The 17,929-nt window shown below is 45.1% G+C and overlaps 2 protein-coding genes across 3 annotated transcripts in view; one reads left to right on the forward strand and one right to left on the reverse strand.

Annotated features, from left to right (window-relative positions):
- Positions 1-6,808: 6,808 nt before the first annotated feature.
- On the forward strand, positions 6,809-8,490 carry CCR9 (C-C motif chemokine receptor 9; the record flags this gene model as incomplete). Its single annotated transcript, XM_080364187.1, has 2 exons — positions 6,809-6,826; positions 7,327-8,490. The coding sequence occupies 2 exons, from the start codon at positions 6,809-6,811 to the stop codon at positions 8,488-8,490; spliced, it is 1,182 nt and encodes a 393-aa protein (XP_080220313.1).
- Positions 8,491-13,490: 5,000 nt separating this feature from the next.
- FYCO1 (FYVE and coiled-coil domain autophagy adaptor 1) overlaps positions 13,491-17,929 on the reverse strand; it is a 37,944-nt gene continuing 33,505 nt past the window's right edge. For both annotated transcript variants that reach the window (XM_080340739.1, XM_080340738.1), the window contains exons 16-17: positions 17,740-17,849; positions 13,491-17,293 (exon numbers count right to left, since the gene is read on the reverse strand). In XM_080340739.1, the coding sequence (XP_080196865.1) occupies positions 17,218-17,293; positions 17,740-17,849 (186 nt within the window). In that variant the 3' untranslated portion in view covers positions 13,491-17,217. The remainder of the gene's footprint in view (positions 17,294-17,739; positions 17,850-17,929) is intronic.

A 17,929-nucleotide genomic window follows, 5' to 3' on the forward strand; every position in this document is an offset into this window, starting at 1 on the left:
GTTTGATGTACCCCAGGATGGGATTTGCACTCTTGGCTGCCAGGGCACACACTGCTGACTCTTGTTGAGCCTCCTGTCAACCAGCGCCCCAAGGCTCCTTTCTGCAGGGCTGCTCTCCAGCCAATCCTCTCCCCATTTGTACTTGTGCTTGGCATTACTTTATCCTAGGGGCAGAATCCGGCATGTGGACTTGTTAGATTTTATGCCATTGATCATTGCCTAATGCTCCAATCTATCTAGATCGTTCTGCAAGGCTCCTTGTCCCTCAGGACAGTCATCAGCACCTCCGAGGATGGTATTATCAGAAAATTTGCTAATGGTACATTAAATTCCTGCATCCAGATTCTTGATAAAAATATTGGACAGACCTGGCCCTAGGACTGTGTCCTGAGGAACATCCCTGCTGGCTTGTCTCTAGCCAGATGTAGCACCATCCACTGCAACATTTTCAGCCCTGCCATTCACCCAGCTCTTCACCCAGCACACTGCGTATCTGCTCATCTCACAGCTGGACAACTTGTCCAGACATGTGCTGTGAGGGACAGCATCAAAAGCTTTAGTAAAATCCAGAAAAACTACATCTACTGCCTTCCCTTCATCCACTAGGCAGCTGAAATTCCAAAACTTATAAACTTACTGAAAAGTCAAAACACTTAGGAGGGAAGTATTCAACAAGAATTCTGAGAAAAGAATCCACGTTAGTGTATTTGTGGTGTACTTTCTTCCCACTCCTCCTGACTTCAGTTTAACACAGTGAGGCACAGAGACAATCTGCATGTTTTTTTTCTAATACGATTGCTAAAATTTTCAAAGTAAGAACAGATTTTTAGCAGATACAGTAAATTAGAGAACATTTCACAAACGACACATCTGTGATCCTTTAAACTGACTCAGCTGAGTTGCTGGTTGCTGCTGGCTACCCATGTGAAATCACAGTTTCTGCTATCACAAGTGTGATTTACCATTACCACACTACCCATCTCTTCTGCAAAAGCACTGATAATATCATGCATACCAACTTAATTCGCTGAATGAAACACACAATCCTGCTTACTAGAAATCAGGTTGGGCCCTGCCAAACATTTTGATAAATAAAGTTATTAAAACATATGTTTACCTAGGATGGTCTGATACAGTTTAAAATGGAGAAGTCTAAATACATTATTTCAAGTACATGAAGTACATGGCTAAGTACTTCTTTCACAATTAGAGAAAATGACAGTGCATCCCATCTAGAAAACCACATTCTACCCCCAAAGGAAGATCTAGTCCATATAAAAGAAGTGTTTAGTAATCCACAGATATCAGCATCATTAAAAAGGTCAAATATGTCTTTCTCAAAATACCAAGTCAGAGAGACAGACAGACAGACAGACAGGGCTTTGCAACCAACGCAGCCCAGCTCCCCACAGAGCATCAAACCTTGTGTCTGCCGTGGTGACCTTGTGTGACAGCAGGAGGGGACTCAGTGCTGTGACTTCTAGTTGCCAGTACCTTGTTTTCTGGAGATCCAGTGTGTTACATCTAGGATCACATTCACAGATTCATTTCCACCCCCGACTGGGTCAGTTGAGGCGGGGGGGGTGTTAAGAAAATACGATACGCCCTCAAAAATCCCACAAAAATCGAAACCAGGCAGGTCTTTCACATCTCAAAATTGACAATTTAACTTGTGAACATTTGGATCACTGTCATGAGTCTGTACAGCTGCTGGAAATGGAAATAGGAATGTCCTTTTGTTTGCTCAGTATGGAAAGCCCCAGGCAACCCTGTGCATAGTCTGCATAAGCAAGTTACCTGACAGAAGTTGCATTATTGGTGGAAGAAGAAATGCTGAAAGGATCTACAGAAGCATGCTTTTGATTGGCAAAGTGTTTGCCAGTGTCTAGGATGAGGCTGATATTATGTAGGGTTTTTCTTTGCTCGAAGACACAAGAGACTACTCAGTGGAGAGGAACTCTTGCTCGTCAGGATTAGCCCAGGTGCTTTGTCTTGCTTTGTGTCTTATGTGCTCAGGACTCACCTCAAGCGTTTTGATCTATAGAAAGTTCATAGAGAAAGTGATTTGCTTGCTTGTGAGAGGCACTTATCTCAGCAAGTGCAAATATCCTCCTCATAGAGGCTGGTGCATCGTGGCTGGGGCGTCTCCTAAACAGACCAGCTGGGGGGCTGTTGAAGCTCTAAACTAGCCTGCTCAGAGGGAAGTGGGTTAATGTCCTCCTTTTGCCTGGGGAGGGGAAAATAGGTATATTAAAAGTCAGATCTCGTGCAAACACAGGGCAGTTTTCATTGGAGAAAAAGGAAACTTTGCAGTCAGACACAGCAGAGGGCGTAACCCCAAGTTTTGTTCTATTTCTGCAATTTTTTTCCAGCACCTGATCAGCACATCAAGGTGAGTACATACCTGTCATTAGTGAATGCACTAAAGGAAGAGCTTAAAAAATCATCACCCTGAAGTTAAAAATGAGACATACAAGACATGCAGTTGGTTTTCATTTTCCCACTCACTTAAAAAAATTAAAGTGTTATACTTGTAAGTTCTCTTGGTGAGCATGGAACCAACACATTTGTAAGGAAAACAGAGATGCTTAGTTTTGTAATGATACGAACTGGAGGGAAACCACAAGTTATGTCCCGATGCATGATAGTACTGCAAGAACTGACCACGCCATCTGAATTTTGGTTAGGAATTAGCAAACTCTGGACATCACTAAGTGAGAATGTAAATCGGGAATCAGTTTGGCAGCAATTTGGTAAGAGGATCTGTAAGGTTCACACTGTTCTCCTGCTTCTTTTCCCACGGCTGGGGCAAAAATGTCCTTGTTGTCAATCACACTCAACAAATGGCATGTGATAGAAAAATAACAAACAGGATGAGCAGCCGCCCATGTTCTGGTTTTGGAGATTCATATGCCTGGGGACTTCTAGGACACTGGAACTGGCTGAGTAGACTGGGTAGGTTCTTACTTTGTTTCTAGGGAGAATTAAGCTAAGTCTAATTAGACTCACTTAAATCCAGAACACGAGGGCACAGGTTCACAGTGAGACCAAAGGATGTGAAGACCCTTTGCAGCAGAGGATGTGCCCATGGGCATGTAGTTACTCTTCTGCAGTTAATGAAGCTCTTCCAACACGGCACCACCTTGCATTACCCCAAGTGCTTGAATTAGAGATAACTACCATGTCTGAGCTGTCAGGCAGCCATTTGCCAGCACACAGAAACTCGTGCCTGAGCCCAGAGGCTATGCCTATCCTTTCACAACTATGCTTTCCATAGCAGGTGCCCTGGGGTTTAGCTGAGACCTGCTCCCCCACCTGTTTTCCTACCTGGACATCTAGGAGGTGAGAGAGGCCACATGCCAACCAGAGGTATCATCACATACAAACCTACACCTGTTTCAGGAAGAGCTGCAGGATGACAACTAATCATTAAAGATGTGCAGACAACTTAGTGGGGATTTTGCATCCCCTTGGAAGGGGATGCCGCGGTGCTGACAGTGGAGCTTGGTGCCAAGTGACAGCTGAGCCCTCCCCAAAATGTAGTCAGAACCATTGTTTTCTCCATAACTGGAACTGAACCTGAACTGCGATTTGGAAATTTTCTTGAAGAGAGATTCAAACAAGCATTGGTCACAGTTGAACACCATCCCATATTTAAGCAAAACCCCATGGTGGCCTGACTTCCTGCAAAGAGGGGAATTTAAATCACTGTAATTTGCATGCCAGCTTGCCAGGAAGAAGACATAAGATGTTCAAGTTCATATATTTATTGACTGTTTTTCACTGCCTTCCTCTTCAAAATCTTTCCTGCCCCACTCTTCTGGATGGTTGTCACATAAGATGAGCCACCAGCAGGGACTTTATGTGACTACCTGCAGTCCTGTCCTGATTCTCCCTGGTTTCTGTGGGAGGAATAGCTCGGCCTTTCCTCTTGAAGGGGGTGTACTTTCATTGTGCTACATTTTGCTGTGGCTCGCAAAGCACCTGGTGTTGTGTTGGTGCAGTCGAGGCTCTTTCTTGATGCAACCATGGGGAGCTGTGCCTGTGAGCCAGCTTGGTGCGGGCAGGACTAGACCTGGCTCCTCACTCCTGTCTCAGCCTCCCCGGGGGACAGTGGTGGCTCCCCAGAGGTACCCAGTTCTTCGTGAGGGTTTTTTTTCCCCACTAAGAGTGTTTTCCAGCAGGACATGGCAACACTGGCAGCAGCCTATGATTTGTACTGTGCTAGATCATACACGTGAGCAGAAAAATGATGGTATGAGTGGTCTTCCCTTTGCTATCGAAAGAGCTTACCAGGAAAAAAAAAAAACCAAAACAGCAAAGAAAAAAAGAGAAGATTGCCATCTGTTTTCGAGCCACCTAAACCATGCAAACCACAGAGAAAACAGCTTGTGACAGGTCTAATTAGGCTGGGGTCCAGGGAGCACACACCCAACTTAGCCTACAAAAAGCCCAAAGCTGAACTAGGGGTACAAAAAGCAAACAACAGGTGTGGTGGTGCGACTGTTGGGTGTGACGGCCGGGCTGACCCCCTTGCAGCGACTGTCCTGGTGAGTCCCCTATTCATCTCTGTCTTTCCAGTGTGCAGCCTCTGTGGAAAGGAAACTGAATTACAAAATGACTTAAAAAAAATGCTCATTTGCCATTGAACTCACCTGCTTAAAATGATATTTTCTATTGCAATTTAAGGTAGGTCTGATAGCTAAAAGAAAAGGACATTAAAAAGCCCCTTGGGGATGCACAGCTCTGCATCCTTCAGCAGATGCTGCAGTGATGTTTTGGAAAAGGGTACCAGGGAGAAATCAGTAGCTCGCTGCCTGCCTGCCACTGGTCACAGCCACCTTTGAGTTGTACATGGCAGGTCTCAGCCTTGACAGCCGAATTTTGCTCTGTAGTGATGGGGACAACGCTTTGCTGGTTTGAGATTTTGACTGGCTGGGGAGTTTCTGTAGTGGAGGGTCACAGCAGGTCTGAAATTGCTGCATAGCTGGGGAGAATGTCAGTGCAGCCATTCTTGAAACAGTATTTTTTTACCCCCAAAAATAAGCAAAAAGGGATCAAATTAATATTGACTAATAAGCAGCCTTTCCTCATCTCAAGGCACAGTCTGTTGCTTGTCGATTTTAGTGTGCTGTGAGGTTCACTGTAGAAAAAAATCAGGTGCTTGCTAGAACATCTGAAAGTTCATTGTATCTAACCCTACGTTAGTGTTATTATTCACATAACTCTTAGCAAGAGTAGCAAAAATGACAAAGCAAAACCCCATCATGAGGCAAAATTCAACCAGTATGCACAGGGTACAGGTGGCATTGTTAAAAGCCAGGGACTAAATTTATACCTGTACTTGAAATTCTGGTGAACAGCATAATTCTGCCTGTAGTTCTGTGTCTCGATAGAGAATTTTAGGACTAAGAGCATGTACTTATAATTATTTTAATTTCTTCAGTCTGTTTTTAAGTAAATACTCTGTGCCTAGACTGATATTAATTTCTTTTTTTTGCAAAGATCTCATGTTGCCAATCTTGCTCTTAAATAATGCGTTAAAGTTGCTTCATAAAGACCAAAAGAAGGAAGGAGAAGCTCCTAATCTGTGCTTTCTGAACACCATTTCTAAAGCGGTGGAAATGACTGTATTAATTTTTTTTTTTACCAGATTCCAAAACCCTGCAAATATTTGTTGCAAGCATTTGCTTTGGCACCGAGAGCATGTGAAGGGATAAAGGCAGCTTAGACTGAAGGTGCCACAAAAACGGAGACACGGCTGCAAACACACTTGCCATCCCTAGAAGTAGCCGCTTACAGTAAACTGGCTTTTGCTGGCAAACTTGCTACCTCAGCTACCGTGGGCTGAGGAGGCAAACTGCACACTGCGTCAGTGCGTGTCCCAAATGATACCAGGAAAGGTGCTTTTAGTAACATGCAGTGAGAGGTTTGGGTCTGTGAGGTGGCCTTTCAATTGCGTGAGCTGCTTTTGGAGGCACCGATGCCCAGAAGAAAGGTCTGTGCCAGCTGGTGGTGCCAATAGGACCCACCTCGCGTTGTCCCTGGGCTCCATCCCCAGGCACTAGCACAGGCAGGCGGGTGCAGAACGTGCTGAAGGCTTAGGAGTGCGTGGCACACTTCGAGCCCACCAGGCTCAGCTACATTTGTGATGGTAGACTGGCTTGAAAAGCAATCTGCAGCTAGAAAAATAAGTATTTTCTTGTTTACCAGGGCATTATGATCTGCTTTGCAAGCCAACAGCAATAAGCATTGCACTTGAACCCACAGATGAGAAAAAATTATTTCAGGCAGAGATTATCAGTCCCTGCAGAAGATGCAAATATTTTAACACTGCAAACTACTACTAAGGGCAGGTACTTTTCTTTGTCAGTTGCTAGGCAATTTAAGAGACACATTTCATTTATTCTCACAACTTTTTTGGAAGACATGGTGCTTTCGGATTACTTTCTTTTTTAATGTGCACATTGGGGACTCTACATCTTATTAAAAATGAGATTGCAATGACTCTAGTACATCAAAGGACTGAATCGGCACAATGCTATAGAGTAGCCAAAGACATAATGTAGGCTAAATGTAAATTTGTAAAATGGAAACAACTAAATAATTCAAATCAGCAACATCAATTTCTGTGTGGTTTGTCTCCCTGACAGACTAATTTCAAAGGGTTGAGATTTTTATTAAAAGAAGAAGAATGAAAAGAATCACAATTCTGCTTCAAAGCTGTTCCAAATTGGTTGTTTTGCCCCCATCTTTCCTTTCCAGGTTACAGTGCCTCCTTCAAGCCTAAGCAAAGATCTGGCCGAAGATGGCTTTTGCAAGTGCAGTGAGTATCCAACTACCCTGCTGTATAATCTCCATTTTTTCTCTCCCCTCACTTTGCTTTCATCAGTTTTCTGCCTCTCTTGAGCCAACAGCGCCGTCCCACTGCAGCACTAACACAAAACCTTCTTCCTTACCTCTTTCCAAGCTGAGAATTTTGCACTTTGTTATGTATTTAAAGCTGCCAAACCAACAGTGTTTCGAGTGATCTGACAGAAATAGCACTCTCACCGCCTGCCATTTTAATATCTGAAGTTGTCAGGAGGCTGTGAGCTGCTGTTTTGTGAGGAGTTTGTTACTCAATGGATCATTTTTATATGTCTTTGCTGTGCCGCAGACTTCTTCTGGGTTTGGACACATTTCAGGCAGTCTGAAATCTGCTGTGTTTCACTCATCTAAAATGGAATATACTGGGGATTTTCAACTGCATTCTGGTGGAGATGGGCAAGTTTATGCTTTCATGAGCCATTTCTCAATGTAAATTTACCTGCTGTCCCATTGCAGGTCACCCAGCCTGGCGAGACCAGCCTGGATTCCTACAGGAATGACAGCATGGTGCTGTCCCTGTATGGAAACCTGGTGAACGATACAGACTTCATGTGTGACAGGAGGCAGGTCAGACAGTTTGCTCAGGCTTTCCTGCCGGTGTTTTTCTGGGTCATCTTCTCTGTGGGCACGGTGGGAAATGCCTTGGTCGTACTCGTCTATTGCAAATACTGCTTCAGGAGGAGCATGATGGATTGGTACCTGCTGCACCTGGCCATTGCGGACCTGCTCCTCCTCTTCACCCTCCCTTTCTGGGCCAAGGCTGCCTCAGATGGCTGGATCTTCAAGAATTTCATGTGCAAAGTTGTCAACAGCATGTATAAGATCAACTTCTACAGCTGCAGCCTGTTTCTAACCTGCATCAGCTTTGACAGGTACATCACTGTTGTCCAGGCGACGAAAGCTAAAGCTTCTAAGCGAAGGCGGCTCCTGCGCAGCAAACTCATGTGCCTGGCTGTTTGGCTGACATCTGTGAGCCTGTGCATCCCAGAAATCATATACAGCCAAAGCATGCAGGTGGGTGATGTAACAGTTTGCAAAATTACCTACCCGCCAAACGTCAGCGTGTTTTTCAGAGTTACTGTCCTGGCTTTGAAAGTCACAATCGGATTCTTCCTCCCCCTCTTTGTCATGGTTATTTGTTATGCTCTTATCATCAAGACCCTCCTGCAAGCCAAAAGATCTCAAAAGCAGAAGTCTCTGAAGATCATCATCATGATCATCACCGCTTTCCTTCTCTCTCAGTTCCCGTACAATATTGTTTTGCTGGTCAAAGCCATCAGAACCTACACCAAGGTGGCATACAGCTGCCAGGCTGCGGACCAGCTGGACATCGGGCTGCAGGTCACCCAGAGCATCGCCTTCCTCCACAGCTGCCTCAACCCCTTCCTCTATGTCTTTGCTGGGGAGCGGTTTAGGAGGGCGCTGGGCAGGATGATGCAAAGTGGTGGCTGCTGCCGGAGCTGGGGACAAGAGCAGTTCTCCTCTGCCTGCGACAGCCAGGACCACAGCTCAAACTGGTCCTTCGCCATGCTGGGCAGCCGGCGGGTGAGGAGCTCCCTGACCCTCAGCACACACCTGGCCTCCTTCATTATGCCCCCTCCTTGCCAAGAACTCTTGTAACTTAGTCCCCCTCGATCTGCTCCAGAGGAGCACCGAACTATCTGGAAACCCAAAGACTCTCCCAGAGGAGTGGGGAGGGCTGGGCGTTCCTCATGCACCCCATCATCACCGCGAAAGACCCAACCGGCAGTTGCTGGCTGAAAGGGAAACCTTTGGCACAGGGCAGCAAAATGGACCCATACGTGTTGTAAGCAGAACTGACAGATGATAAAAGCTATTTTTGTGATAGCTGTAAACACCCATCCTATCTGCAGCTCAGACCACAATGCGAAACAACAAACCTCACAGGGAGGAGATGAGCCCAGCTACGACAGCAACAGAGGAGGATAAATTAAGTTGAACCGCTGTTTTGTGCATAGGAACCAGCAGGACGGGGTTCAGCCCTCATTTGCTGACCAGCTGTGGTCTCCTACAGAGGTGGCCGGGCTCAGGAGGCCCACTCACACCATCTCTGCTGTAAAGAACAACTGTTCAGCTCCTACACTGGTTTATTGCAGCAGACAAATGCTGCTGTCTGTTTTGCTGCACGGGTGGTTCGTGTTGAAAAGGAAAGCAAATCTTTCTTGTTCACAAAATGATCGTTACAGAATTAGATTGATTTTCTCCTCTCTTTTAGCTGTGTGATGCAAGGTGAAATTTGGTGTACGTTATTTGCTTCAACTCTTATTTTGCTACTGGTGTTTTTTGTGGTCCCTGCATCAACAAGTTGCACCTCACAATAAAAATGTATGTGCGTCAGAGACGCTGACTTGTTTGTCCTGGAGATATTTGCCACACCATGGTGCGCAGCCATCGTAAAACAGACTGCAAAAACAAAATCCATGGTTCAACAGGCATCTGATTGTGTATTGATATCTTTGCTAACGGTGAGAAAATATATTTAGCCTGGGGCCAGTAAGACAGAGAGTAATTAAGCGTCAAACCTAACATTAATGACATTTGGGTTAAGACTTCAGGTTGGTGGAGGTAACAATTCCCAAAAGCGACATGCTGTAATGAGCCCCACAAGTTGTAGAGGGCTTTCAGTGTGCCGGTGTTGGTGCCGTAATGGGGCCCAGGGCCACAGGGCACTGCGTGGCCATTCCCCTCACTTGTCCCCTCCCGGGGACATGGTGTCACCCAACCGCAGCCTGCACCTCCCTGTCTTCAATGGCAAGTTGTGTGCTCGGGGGGCTTCCTTTTAAATAATCACATCTAACCTGGTAAATATTTCTTGCAGGAAGAAAGTGGTTTTGTTGTGCACTAATCATTAAGGCGTGTCGATAAACACGAGCTTTCTGTGCAAGGTTTGGCTCTACTTTTTTCGCTAATAACGTATGTCTCAGCAGATGGGATTCTAGTTTCATATACATTTATTCCGATTTTTAATTATTTTTTTTTTACTTTTTCATGTGGAAAAAAAATGGTGAAAGATGTATGTATTTTTTACTACATGTGTAAGAAGGGTTTGGCAGGGTGTTGCAAATTTTGTTGAGCTCAATGCGAATGGAAGCTGAAATTCTGTTAAATAAAGGCACTGCCACATACACATCCTTCCCAGGTTTGGATCCTCATGTGTAACCTGTTTCCAATGACAGGATTTACCCCTCCCAAGAAATGCCTGAAGAAAACCTTGCTAACAGGGTTTACTACACGTGTTTAAGCCCTGGAGTGCGGAAGCTGCAGCTGAGGGCCCCGCAGGCACCTGAGCGGCTTTCGGCTCCCGAGGCAAAGGGTGGGGTGCAGTTTTGGGGGGAGGACAGGCTTCTCAGGGTGTGGGAGGAGGAAGAACGCTGCTTCTCCACAGCAGCTGAGCCCCACCACCCCTTCCTAAGGATGAGGGCGAGGGTGCTCCTACCCAGGGGTCCTCCCAGCCCCAAAAAGCCCTTGAGACATGCAAACAAACAAGTGTGCAAACCTTAGCTGCTGCCAATCCGTGATCCTGCCTGGTGGCCTCGAGCTCCTCTCCACGGCACAGCCCCAGGAACTTGAATTTTGGGGCCTTCTCGATGACGGTAAAGCTCCTGTGCTCTGTGAAATGTGGAGGGAAATTTTCATGCTTGGTTGACAAGTGAAACTGTTGAGGGAGGTGAAACGGTGATGAACTTTCAACAGTTTGGGGCAGCAGGGTCATCCCCAGGTCAGGCACGTCCCGCTCTGAGTCAGGCTGCTCCCCTATGCTTTGCCGGGGGCAGCAAGGAACGAGCCTTCCCCCAGAGAATATTTTCCCTCATGAGGTCTGTCCTGCTAGGACTGCCTGTGGTCCAGCAGCTGCTGGTAGCTTCCCAGGCTGCTGGTACTCACCCAAACTCATGAGGAAGCTGCCTTCCTAAGGACCCTCTGGCTGCAGCCTCATCCCTGGCAGGGTCCCTTGCTGCTGGCCACTTGGTCATGGAGGTGTCTCCTGCCATTGTCCCCTTCTCCATCTGTCAGGGATCTCTGTTCTCCAATAGCACATCTCCTTGTGGCCAGGCCTTCCCAGGGCTCTTCTGTCCATCTGCCCTGAGGTTTTAGATGAATTTATCCCACCAAAATCCTTCTCGTGCCTCCCTAGGGTGTCCCCAACCTTTATCTGATGCTCTCTTCTGGAAGGGGAGGTTCCCCAAAGAGGAGGGGTACTGCCCTGCCCCACAGCCCCCTCATTCCTCACATGGGATGCTGCCTGCATCTTCACAGAATCACAGAATGTCAGGGATCGGAAGGGACCTCAAAAGATCATCTAGTCCAATCCCCCTGCCAGAGCAGGAACACCTAGATGAGGTTACACAGGAATGTGCCTAGGTGCATTTTGAATGTCTCCAGAGAAGAATCTTACCCACAGATCCAGCAGGATGGTCACCGAGAAGTTGTTAGAAGCCTTGGGAGAGATCTGCGATCTTCCATAGATCTTTTCCCCTCTCTTTAAGGCCATTTTTTCCCAGATATTCCCAGTTTTCGTTTGCGATCTCTTCTGCTGTCCTTTTTCTCTGAAAGAGCATCTTGGCTTGTCTCTGCCTTAAGTGTTGCACTGTCACCCTGAAACCTTTCGTTTTGAATCCTAGTCCCCATTTCAGAGTTCTCAGAGCCAGAAGGGTGCCAGAACCCTGGATTTAATCAAGGTGGGAACCAGGCCTGACCTGCCTGCTAGCCTAGCACCCCCAAACTACGCAAGAGCTGGGTGCCATACCGTAGTGTGGATGGCCACGGCAGTAGATTTGGGTTGCTGTCAGTTCCCTACAGTAAACAGCTTGGAGGTATCTGCGACTGAGGTGCAGGCAGTCACGTAGCATGGTACCAGCCCGCTTGTGGTACAAAGAGAGGAAGCTGAGTGAGTGAATGAGAAACTTTCACTCTCTGCAGACAAACCCGCCTCGCTGGTGCCTGCTCCTGCGTGAAACACATACATGGTTTATAGAAGCGCCTCTTCCAGAGAGCAGAAAAATGACAGAAAGGTGTGAGAGAAGGGTGATGGGTGCTGCAAGCATCACTGAAGTCCAGGGAGATAAACCAGCCTAAAATCAGAACCATCAGTCTGAGTTTGGTCTGTGCAAACCTGCCAAATATGATCTGGATCAATTATCCATCCTTTAACTGACCAGATGCTGTAGTCCCAGCAGTGCCAGGTGCTGTTTTTTCCAGGCCTCCTGGGTCATTTATGTTTTGAAACCTTAAATTTCAGAGCATCCCTGTGCCATCTCAAAGGCTAACGGAGAGGATACTGCTCTTCTGTGGCAGCTTTATGTGGTCCGCACAGCAGAATGTTGTACTGGGTGCACCAAGGCCAATTCTTGGGGCAAGGAACAGGTGGGTTAAGACCCTAAGTAAGGCAGTGCTAGGTCTGGGAGAGCCTTGTTCCTAGCACCAAAGAAGGGAGGAGATATTGTACAGCATGGCTAAACATGTACACCAAGGCTTTTAACAGCTATGGCCTTCCCTCCAGCGTTGTTGTACAGCAAGGTATGGCCACTTACATATGTATTGCAGGTCCCCTGTAGCGCAGGCCAGGCTTCAATGGAGACTCTGTCCCAGCAAGAAGCCTCTCTGGGTGGAGAGGGGCTGGTGCTGCCGCTGGGGTGTGGGGATGGGAAGCACCACAGCCTCCACCTCAGCAGGAAAACTCCCAAGAGAAAACAGAAATAAAGTGTAGAAGAAGCAATGACTGGTTATGATGGGGCCTGTTGTCCTCTTGCCCACATTCGGTTGGCCCCAGCAGTTCAGACCAGCCTACATGTTTACCACATGCCCCGGGGCTGGGACTGTAGATGCAAACTCAGAGGTGATGTGTGAAGTGTGTCTGCAACTCAGTTACACAACATAACCCAGGTGTGTAGACCCAGCCCAGACCTGGGGAACACTAGATGGCAACCCTAAGCTGAAGGACAATGCTTGCTGGTATGATGGATGACGGGAGACTCAGGCTTGACATGAGGAAGAAAATTTTTACTGTGAAGGTGGAGAAACACTGGCCCAGGTTGCCCAAAGAGGCGGTAGATGCCCCATCCCTGGAGACATTCAAGGCCAGAGTGGACGGGGCTCTGAGCAACCCGATCTAGTTGAAGATGTCCCTGCTCATTGCAGAGGAGTTGGACTAGATGAGCTTTGACGGTCTCTTCCATCCCAAACCATTCTATGATTCTATGATGACAGTGAGTGCAATTGCTGACCTTGGGGCAGCTTTGTTTTTAGCTAGAAGGGGACGCAAAGGCGGTGGAAGGTGTTTCTCTGCCCTTGCCGGGGGAGGCCCCGCTGCTCGGTACCACCAGGACACGCTGATATTTCCTCTGTCCTGGTGGCTGCCTTGCTTAGTGCTTATTTAAGGATCCCGGATCACAGCTGTTGCTCTGTTGTACTGTGCAGACATGGCCTTTCTCCACCAGCATGACAAACTATTTTCTATCTTCCTTATTTTGTAAAATATTTTTCTGCTTAGAAGTAGATAATAAAAACGTCTGATTTATCTTCCAGAAAAAGCTATCTCTACAAGGCAGAAAAGGGACACACATTTTCAACAATATATAATTTTATTTTTTTAATTCCTGAGGTTAAGAAAGGAAAAAAAAAAGCATCAGGAAACATTCCAGTACACAACCGTCTACATCTCTGTAACTGTACTGACGCTGGCATACATAAATCTCTTTTTCCTCCTTCTGAAGCATGAAGTTTCATGTGAACGGGGTTTGCAATTCTTTGGCAGTTAAGACCAAAAGATGCTTCTGAAAAAGTTACAATCTCAGTGATGGAGCACAATTAAAACTATAGTGCAATTTCAATTTTTTAAAAAAGGAGCAAAGTCAGTCCTTTGTAGCTTTGCTATGTTGTAACGTGGTACACTCTCGTGCAATACATCTCTGTGATTTCTCATAAAGCAATATTAAGTAACGCTGAGTAAAGGAACACTGTCATCTTATTAAAGCAACTACATTCTTTCCTTTGCATAGACCTCTGCATAGTAAAAAATATTACCCTCCATTGTTCCAGCACCCAGGGAAAACAACTGCTTTTGCTGACCACAATGTATACTCTGTCCCACAAGTGTGACATCCCCTTCAATGCATTTAATTATCAATTTTAAATAATTCTGTTCTCTTAATTGCATTCCTGTGGATTATAAAAGGCTCAATTCAACAAATCACCTGAGCATCTGCAAATAAACAGATTGATCAGCGTCCCTGGCACAGCTCACGTAAACAAGTGCTTCATCAACAGAGGTATAAGGTGCTTGAATGAAGTCATCTCTTGCACAAACGTACACATGTGTTAAGTCCCTTATCATGTTTCCATGGCTTCAGGAATAAACCATCTGGGACATTTAAACAAAAAGTCGGTACTAATGTCAGGTTCTTTACTATCTTCACTGCACAGCCTCTGAGGTGGAAAGGACACCCTCTTCTAGCTGACGTGATAAGATTCTTGTTCTTGAACAGCTGCTTTGAACTGTTGGACTCCTGTCCACTTTTCGAACCTTACCACTTTGACTAGTTCATCTTTTGAAACTTTTCCTCCTTCTTAAATACTCTCCTTGGTTAGAAGCAAACTTTTACTTTTAAACTACAGATTCTGGCTCCCACTCTTAGTCCTCTTTCAGAGAGCAAAAAAGCCGTAAAACTACTCTCATGGGGCAAGAAAACCTGAAGAAAAGGTACCATAAAGACTCAAATGCCACAGTAGAAACAATCCAGTGCTTTTATTCCCCTCCTCCCAAACATATGCTTCAGCCAGACTCCGGACTGTCTACACAGAAGACTTGCAGGGAAACATCTGGCTTACTAGATGGAGCCAATTACTTCAAGAGTTACATAAACAGTGGCTTAAAAATATTTGCCACAGGATGAAAAAGTGCTAAGAACTGGGATGCAGAGAAGAAATCCAGAGGTAAGTCTGTCAAATAATTTTGAATGGAGATATTTCAAATACTTCTGAGCAGAGTTGTCATATTTTGGCCTAAGACACTTGACAGTGTCCCTTTATCTTACATTTGGCATTTTAAGCAAGTATCCTAGTAAGATTAGTATTCTAAACCAGCAAAATGCTTTTTTTTTAAAAAAAAAAACCACACCTAAAAGCTTAAAGGAAAACTGCAGCAGACTTCAATAACAGCTCAGTAAAATTGCATAGCATATGGTACACCGTACTCTATTTTTCAGCAATAAATAATCTTTTCTTGTCTAATTAAATATAAAACATAGCTTCAATACTGAAATACGCCATAAATCATGAACTGATCAGTGTGCCGTTTCTTGCCAGTTTATTGCTGGCTTCTGTCTCTTGTCCATCTCATCTTCCTGCCCACAGCTAGGTAAGGGTTTAACCACTGCAGCCTGTTCCCTTGGGAGGGGCAGCAACCAGCTCGCACCTCCCACCCACCCTCTGCCTGACCAGGGCTGGGAGGGCACCACCAGGATGGGGAGGAGGTGTCTGAGGGGAAGGGAAAGCTACCAGTGAGTGAGCCAGACACCTAAAATCTAGGTGCTCCATGAAAGATAGTCACTCTTTCACCATTTTTTCCAAGATCACTGTATTTACATAATGTTATCAACTGGAATTAATGATTAGCAACCTTTAGCTTTATCTGCAGTATTCTTTTCTTTCATAAAATCAGAAATTTCCCTCTACCTCAGCTGTAACTAGGTAAATGTCCAACACTTGCCTTTTGATCTCCATCTTTTAAACAACCAGCCTTTTGGTGTAGGGAGATCCCTTATGGGTAATGGATCAAACCAGCAACATATAGACACCAGCTGCACTCTCTTGACTTCCTTCCCCAGTTGAGCTGATTCCTCCAATTCTCTGCCCTTTTTTTTTTACAAGTTTGCCCCTTTCCCCTCCCCAAATAATTTGCTTGAGCTTGTGTTTGCCCTTTTTTCTTCTTTCCCCTCATGTTTTATCTTCCATCTCTCTCCATGACCCCTGTATACCAGCTAGAGCTGCCACCAAGAGTCTACATGGTTCCTAGCAGGCCGTGCTAGTTTTCTACCAACTGCTGCACTAACACCTTCCAGGTCTGAGGTTTCTTGGGAGAACAACAACGTAAGAAATCAGACACACCTAAATGATGGGGAGGGCTGATTGAGATAAAGAGCTTTTCTCTTTTCTCCCTGCCAAATGTTTTGCCTTTCCATCAGAAGACAGGATTTTTAAACACAAAAATCTGCTTTCAGATATGTTAACGAAAAGTTGAAATTCTATAAAGAAAGCAGACAGTTTGCATGGAAATTTTGTATAAGCGAGAACCCAGTCTTCCCTTAAAAGGCAGCTCCATCCCTAAATCCGAGATGGAAAGTTAGCAGCTGGCTGGGGCAACTCCAAGGGTTAGGAAAGGGAGAGAATACACTGACACTGGGTGGAGGGCTCACCAGGGCTGCATATACATTTGGTTTTGGATGGACGTTTTGAAACAGATTCCAACATTACCGCTACCTTCAGCATGGTCTAGCGAGGGAGATGCTGCTGACCTCAGAAACGGTGCTCTCCTGCCAACGCTGATCACTTAAGATGCTAAAGCAGGAAAAAGGAATTCTCCTCTTCCTCATATCATGCAGTGAGTAGGACTTTATTCTGCAAAAGATACTCCTGATCCTTCCACTGGTACTCACCACAAGAGCTGATTTCAGTGGACCAGGTTACGGAGTACAGTGAGCTAAAGTGAAAGGACTTGCTGCTTCGTGTTGTATTGTTTTGTAATGGGTACCAAGCACCGAAGCATGTGTAAAAGCCACTTAAGACTTACCAAATCTTAGCCCAAAATGTAAAAAACCCCTATGTTTGCGGTTTATAAAACTTGGAAAAGATAAAAAATTCTAGATGGATTACAATATATGCCTGTGAAGATTGAAATATTGCATAGCTGTTGTTCTGACTGTAAGAGCAGTAGAGCAGAACAGAAATGGTTATGTTTACTCCGCAGTGAACAGGTCTTTAAATTTCCTTTTGAAGGATATTTTTGGAAGAAAAGTAATTCAGTTTTCAGTAGAGAACTTCAGTTTGCATTTAGACACCCCCACAGTTATTTATCTCCCCACTGAAAAAGATTTGGTTATTATTGACCTGTTAAATCAAACCACATGGCTTGTCAGCAACCTGTACACAGTACAGAACCATTAGTGTTCCTAAAAAGGCTTCTGGTTTTTAGTGTATACATGTTCTCTAAGTGCATTATAACTATTGCATAGTTTCAAAGTCTTCAAACACAGTGGTAATCATAGTGCTTAAATGTACATAAATAATAGCATTTCTTAAAATGTAATTAAAAATAACACAGTATAGTCAAGGCTATGGAAGATCGCTTCCATCATAAATGACAGGTCGCTCGACAGCCAAGTGATAAAACACTCTTTTTGAGATAAACCTGTGAAGGAAAAAAAAGAGAGCAAGATGACCACGTGAGCTGAAGTCAACTAGACAGGAAACCTTACAAGTGTATTTAGTCTTTCAGTTTATACTTGGGCAAAAAAAGTGACTGTTGTTAAAAAGAAGGATGCCCCTGCAAGGGCTGTCAGGTCTGTTTTTAATAAGATGACAATCCTGACCAAGCTCTCTTCGAAAGAGTCACAAATGGCTCGATTACTTCTGTTTAACTTCCCAGAGGTTGAGATAGAAGAGAGGAATTCTGCTATGGGGCGAGAAAAAAACTCAAACAGGAACAAGAACCAAAACTCAGACAGAAGATCTTTTGGCAGCCTGGGACCAATTTCTCATACTTACTTCTGAATGACAGAATAATGGTACCTCTGATCAGTTCCACAGCCTGTAAAACCAACCTTATTTCACCTTTTACACTCAGCTAGGACCTACCTGGAGAATGTATTGTCAAATATCAGTGTGTATATTCCAGGGTTTCTGACTTTCACCTGTCCTCTGATAGTTTCCTTATGAGAGTTGCAGCGGGTCATAGGAATAAGAACCTGGAATTCAGTACAAATCAAAATAAAACTTAGTATTTTCCCCATAAATTGACATTTACCATCAGAAAAAATATTTAGAC

This window comes from Nesoenas mayeri (assembly GCF_963082525.1).
Source record: "Nesoenas mayeri genome assembly, chromosome: 2".
In the NCBI taxonomy this organism is placed as follows: Eukaryota; Metazoa; Chordata; class Aves; order Columbiformes; family Columbidae; genus Nesoenas; species Nesoenas mayeri.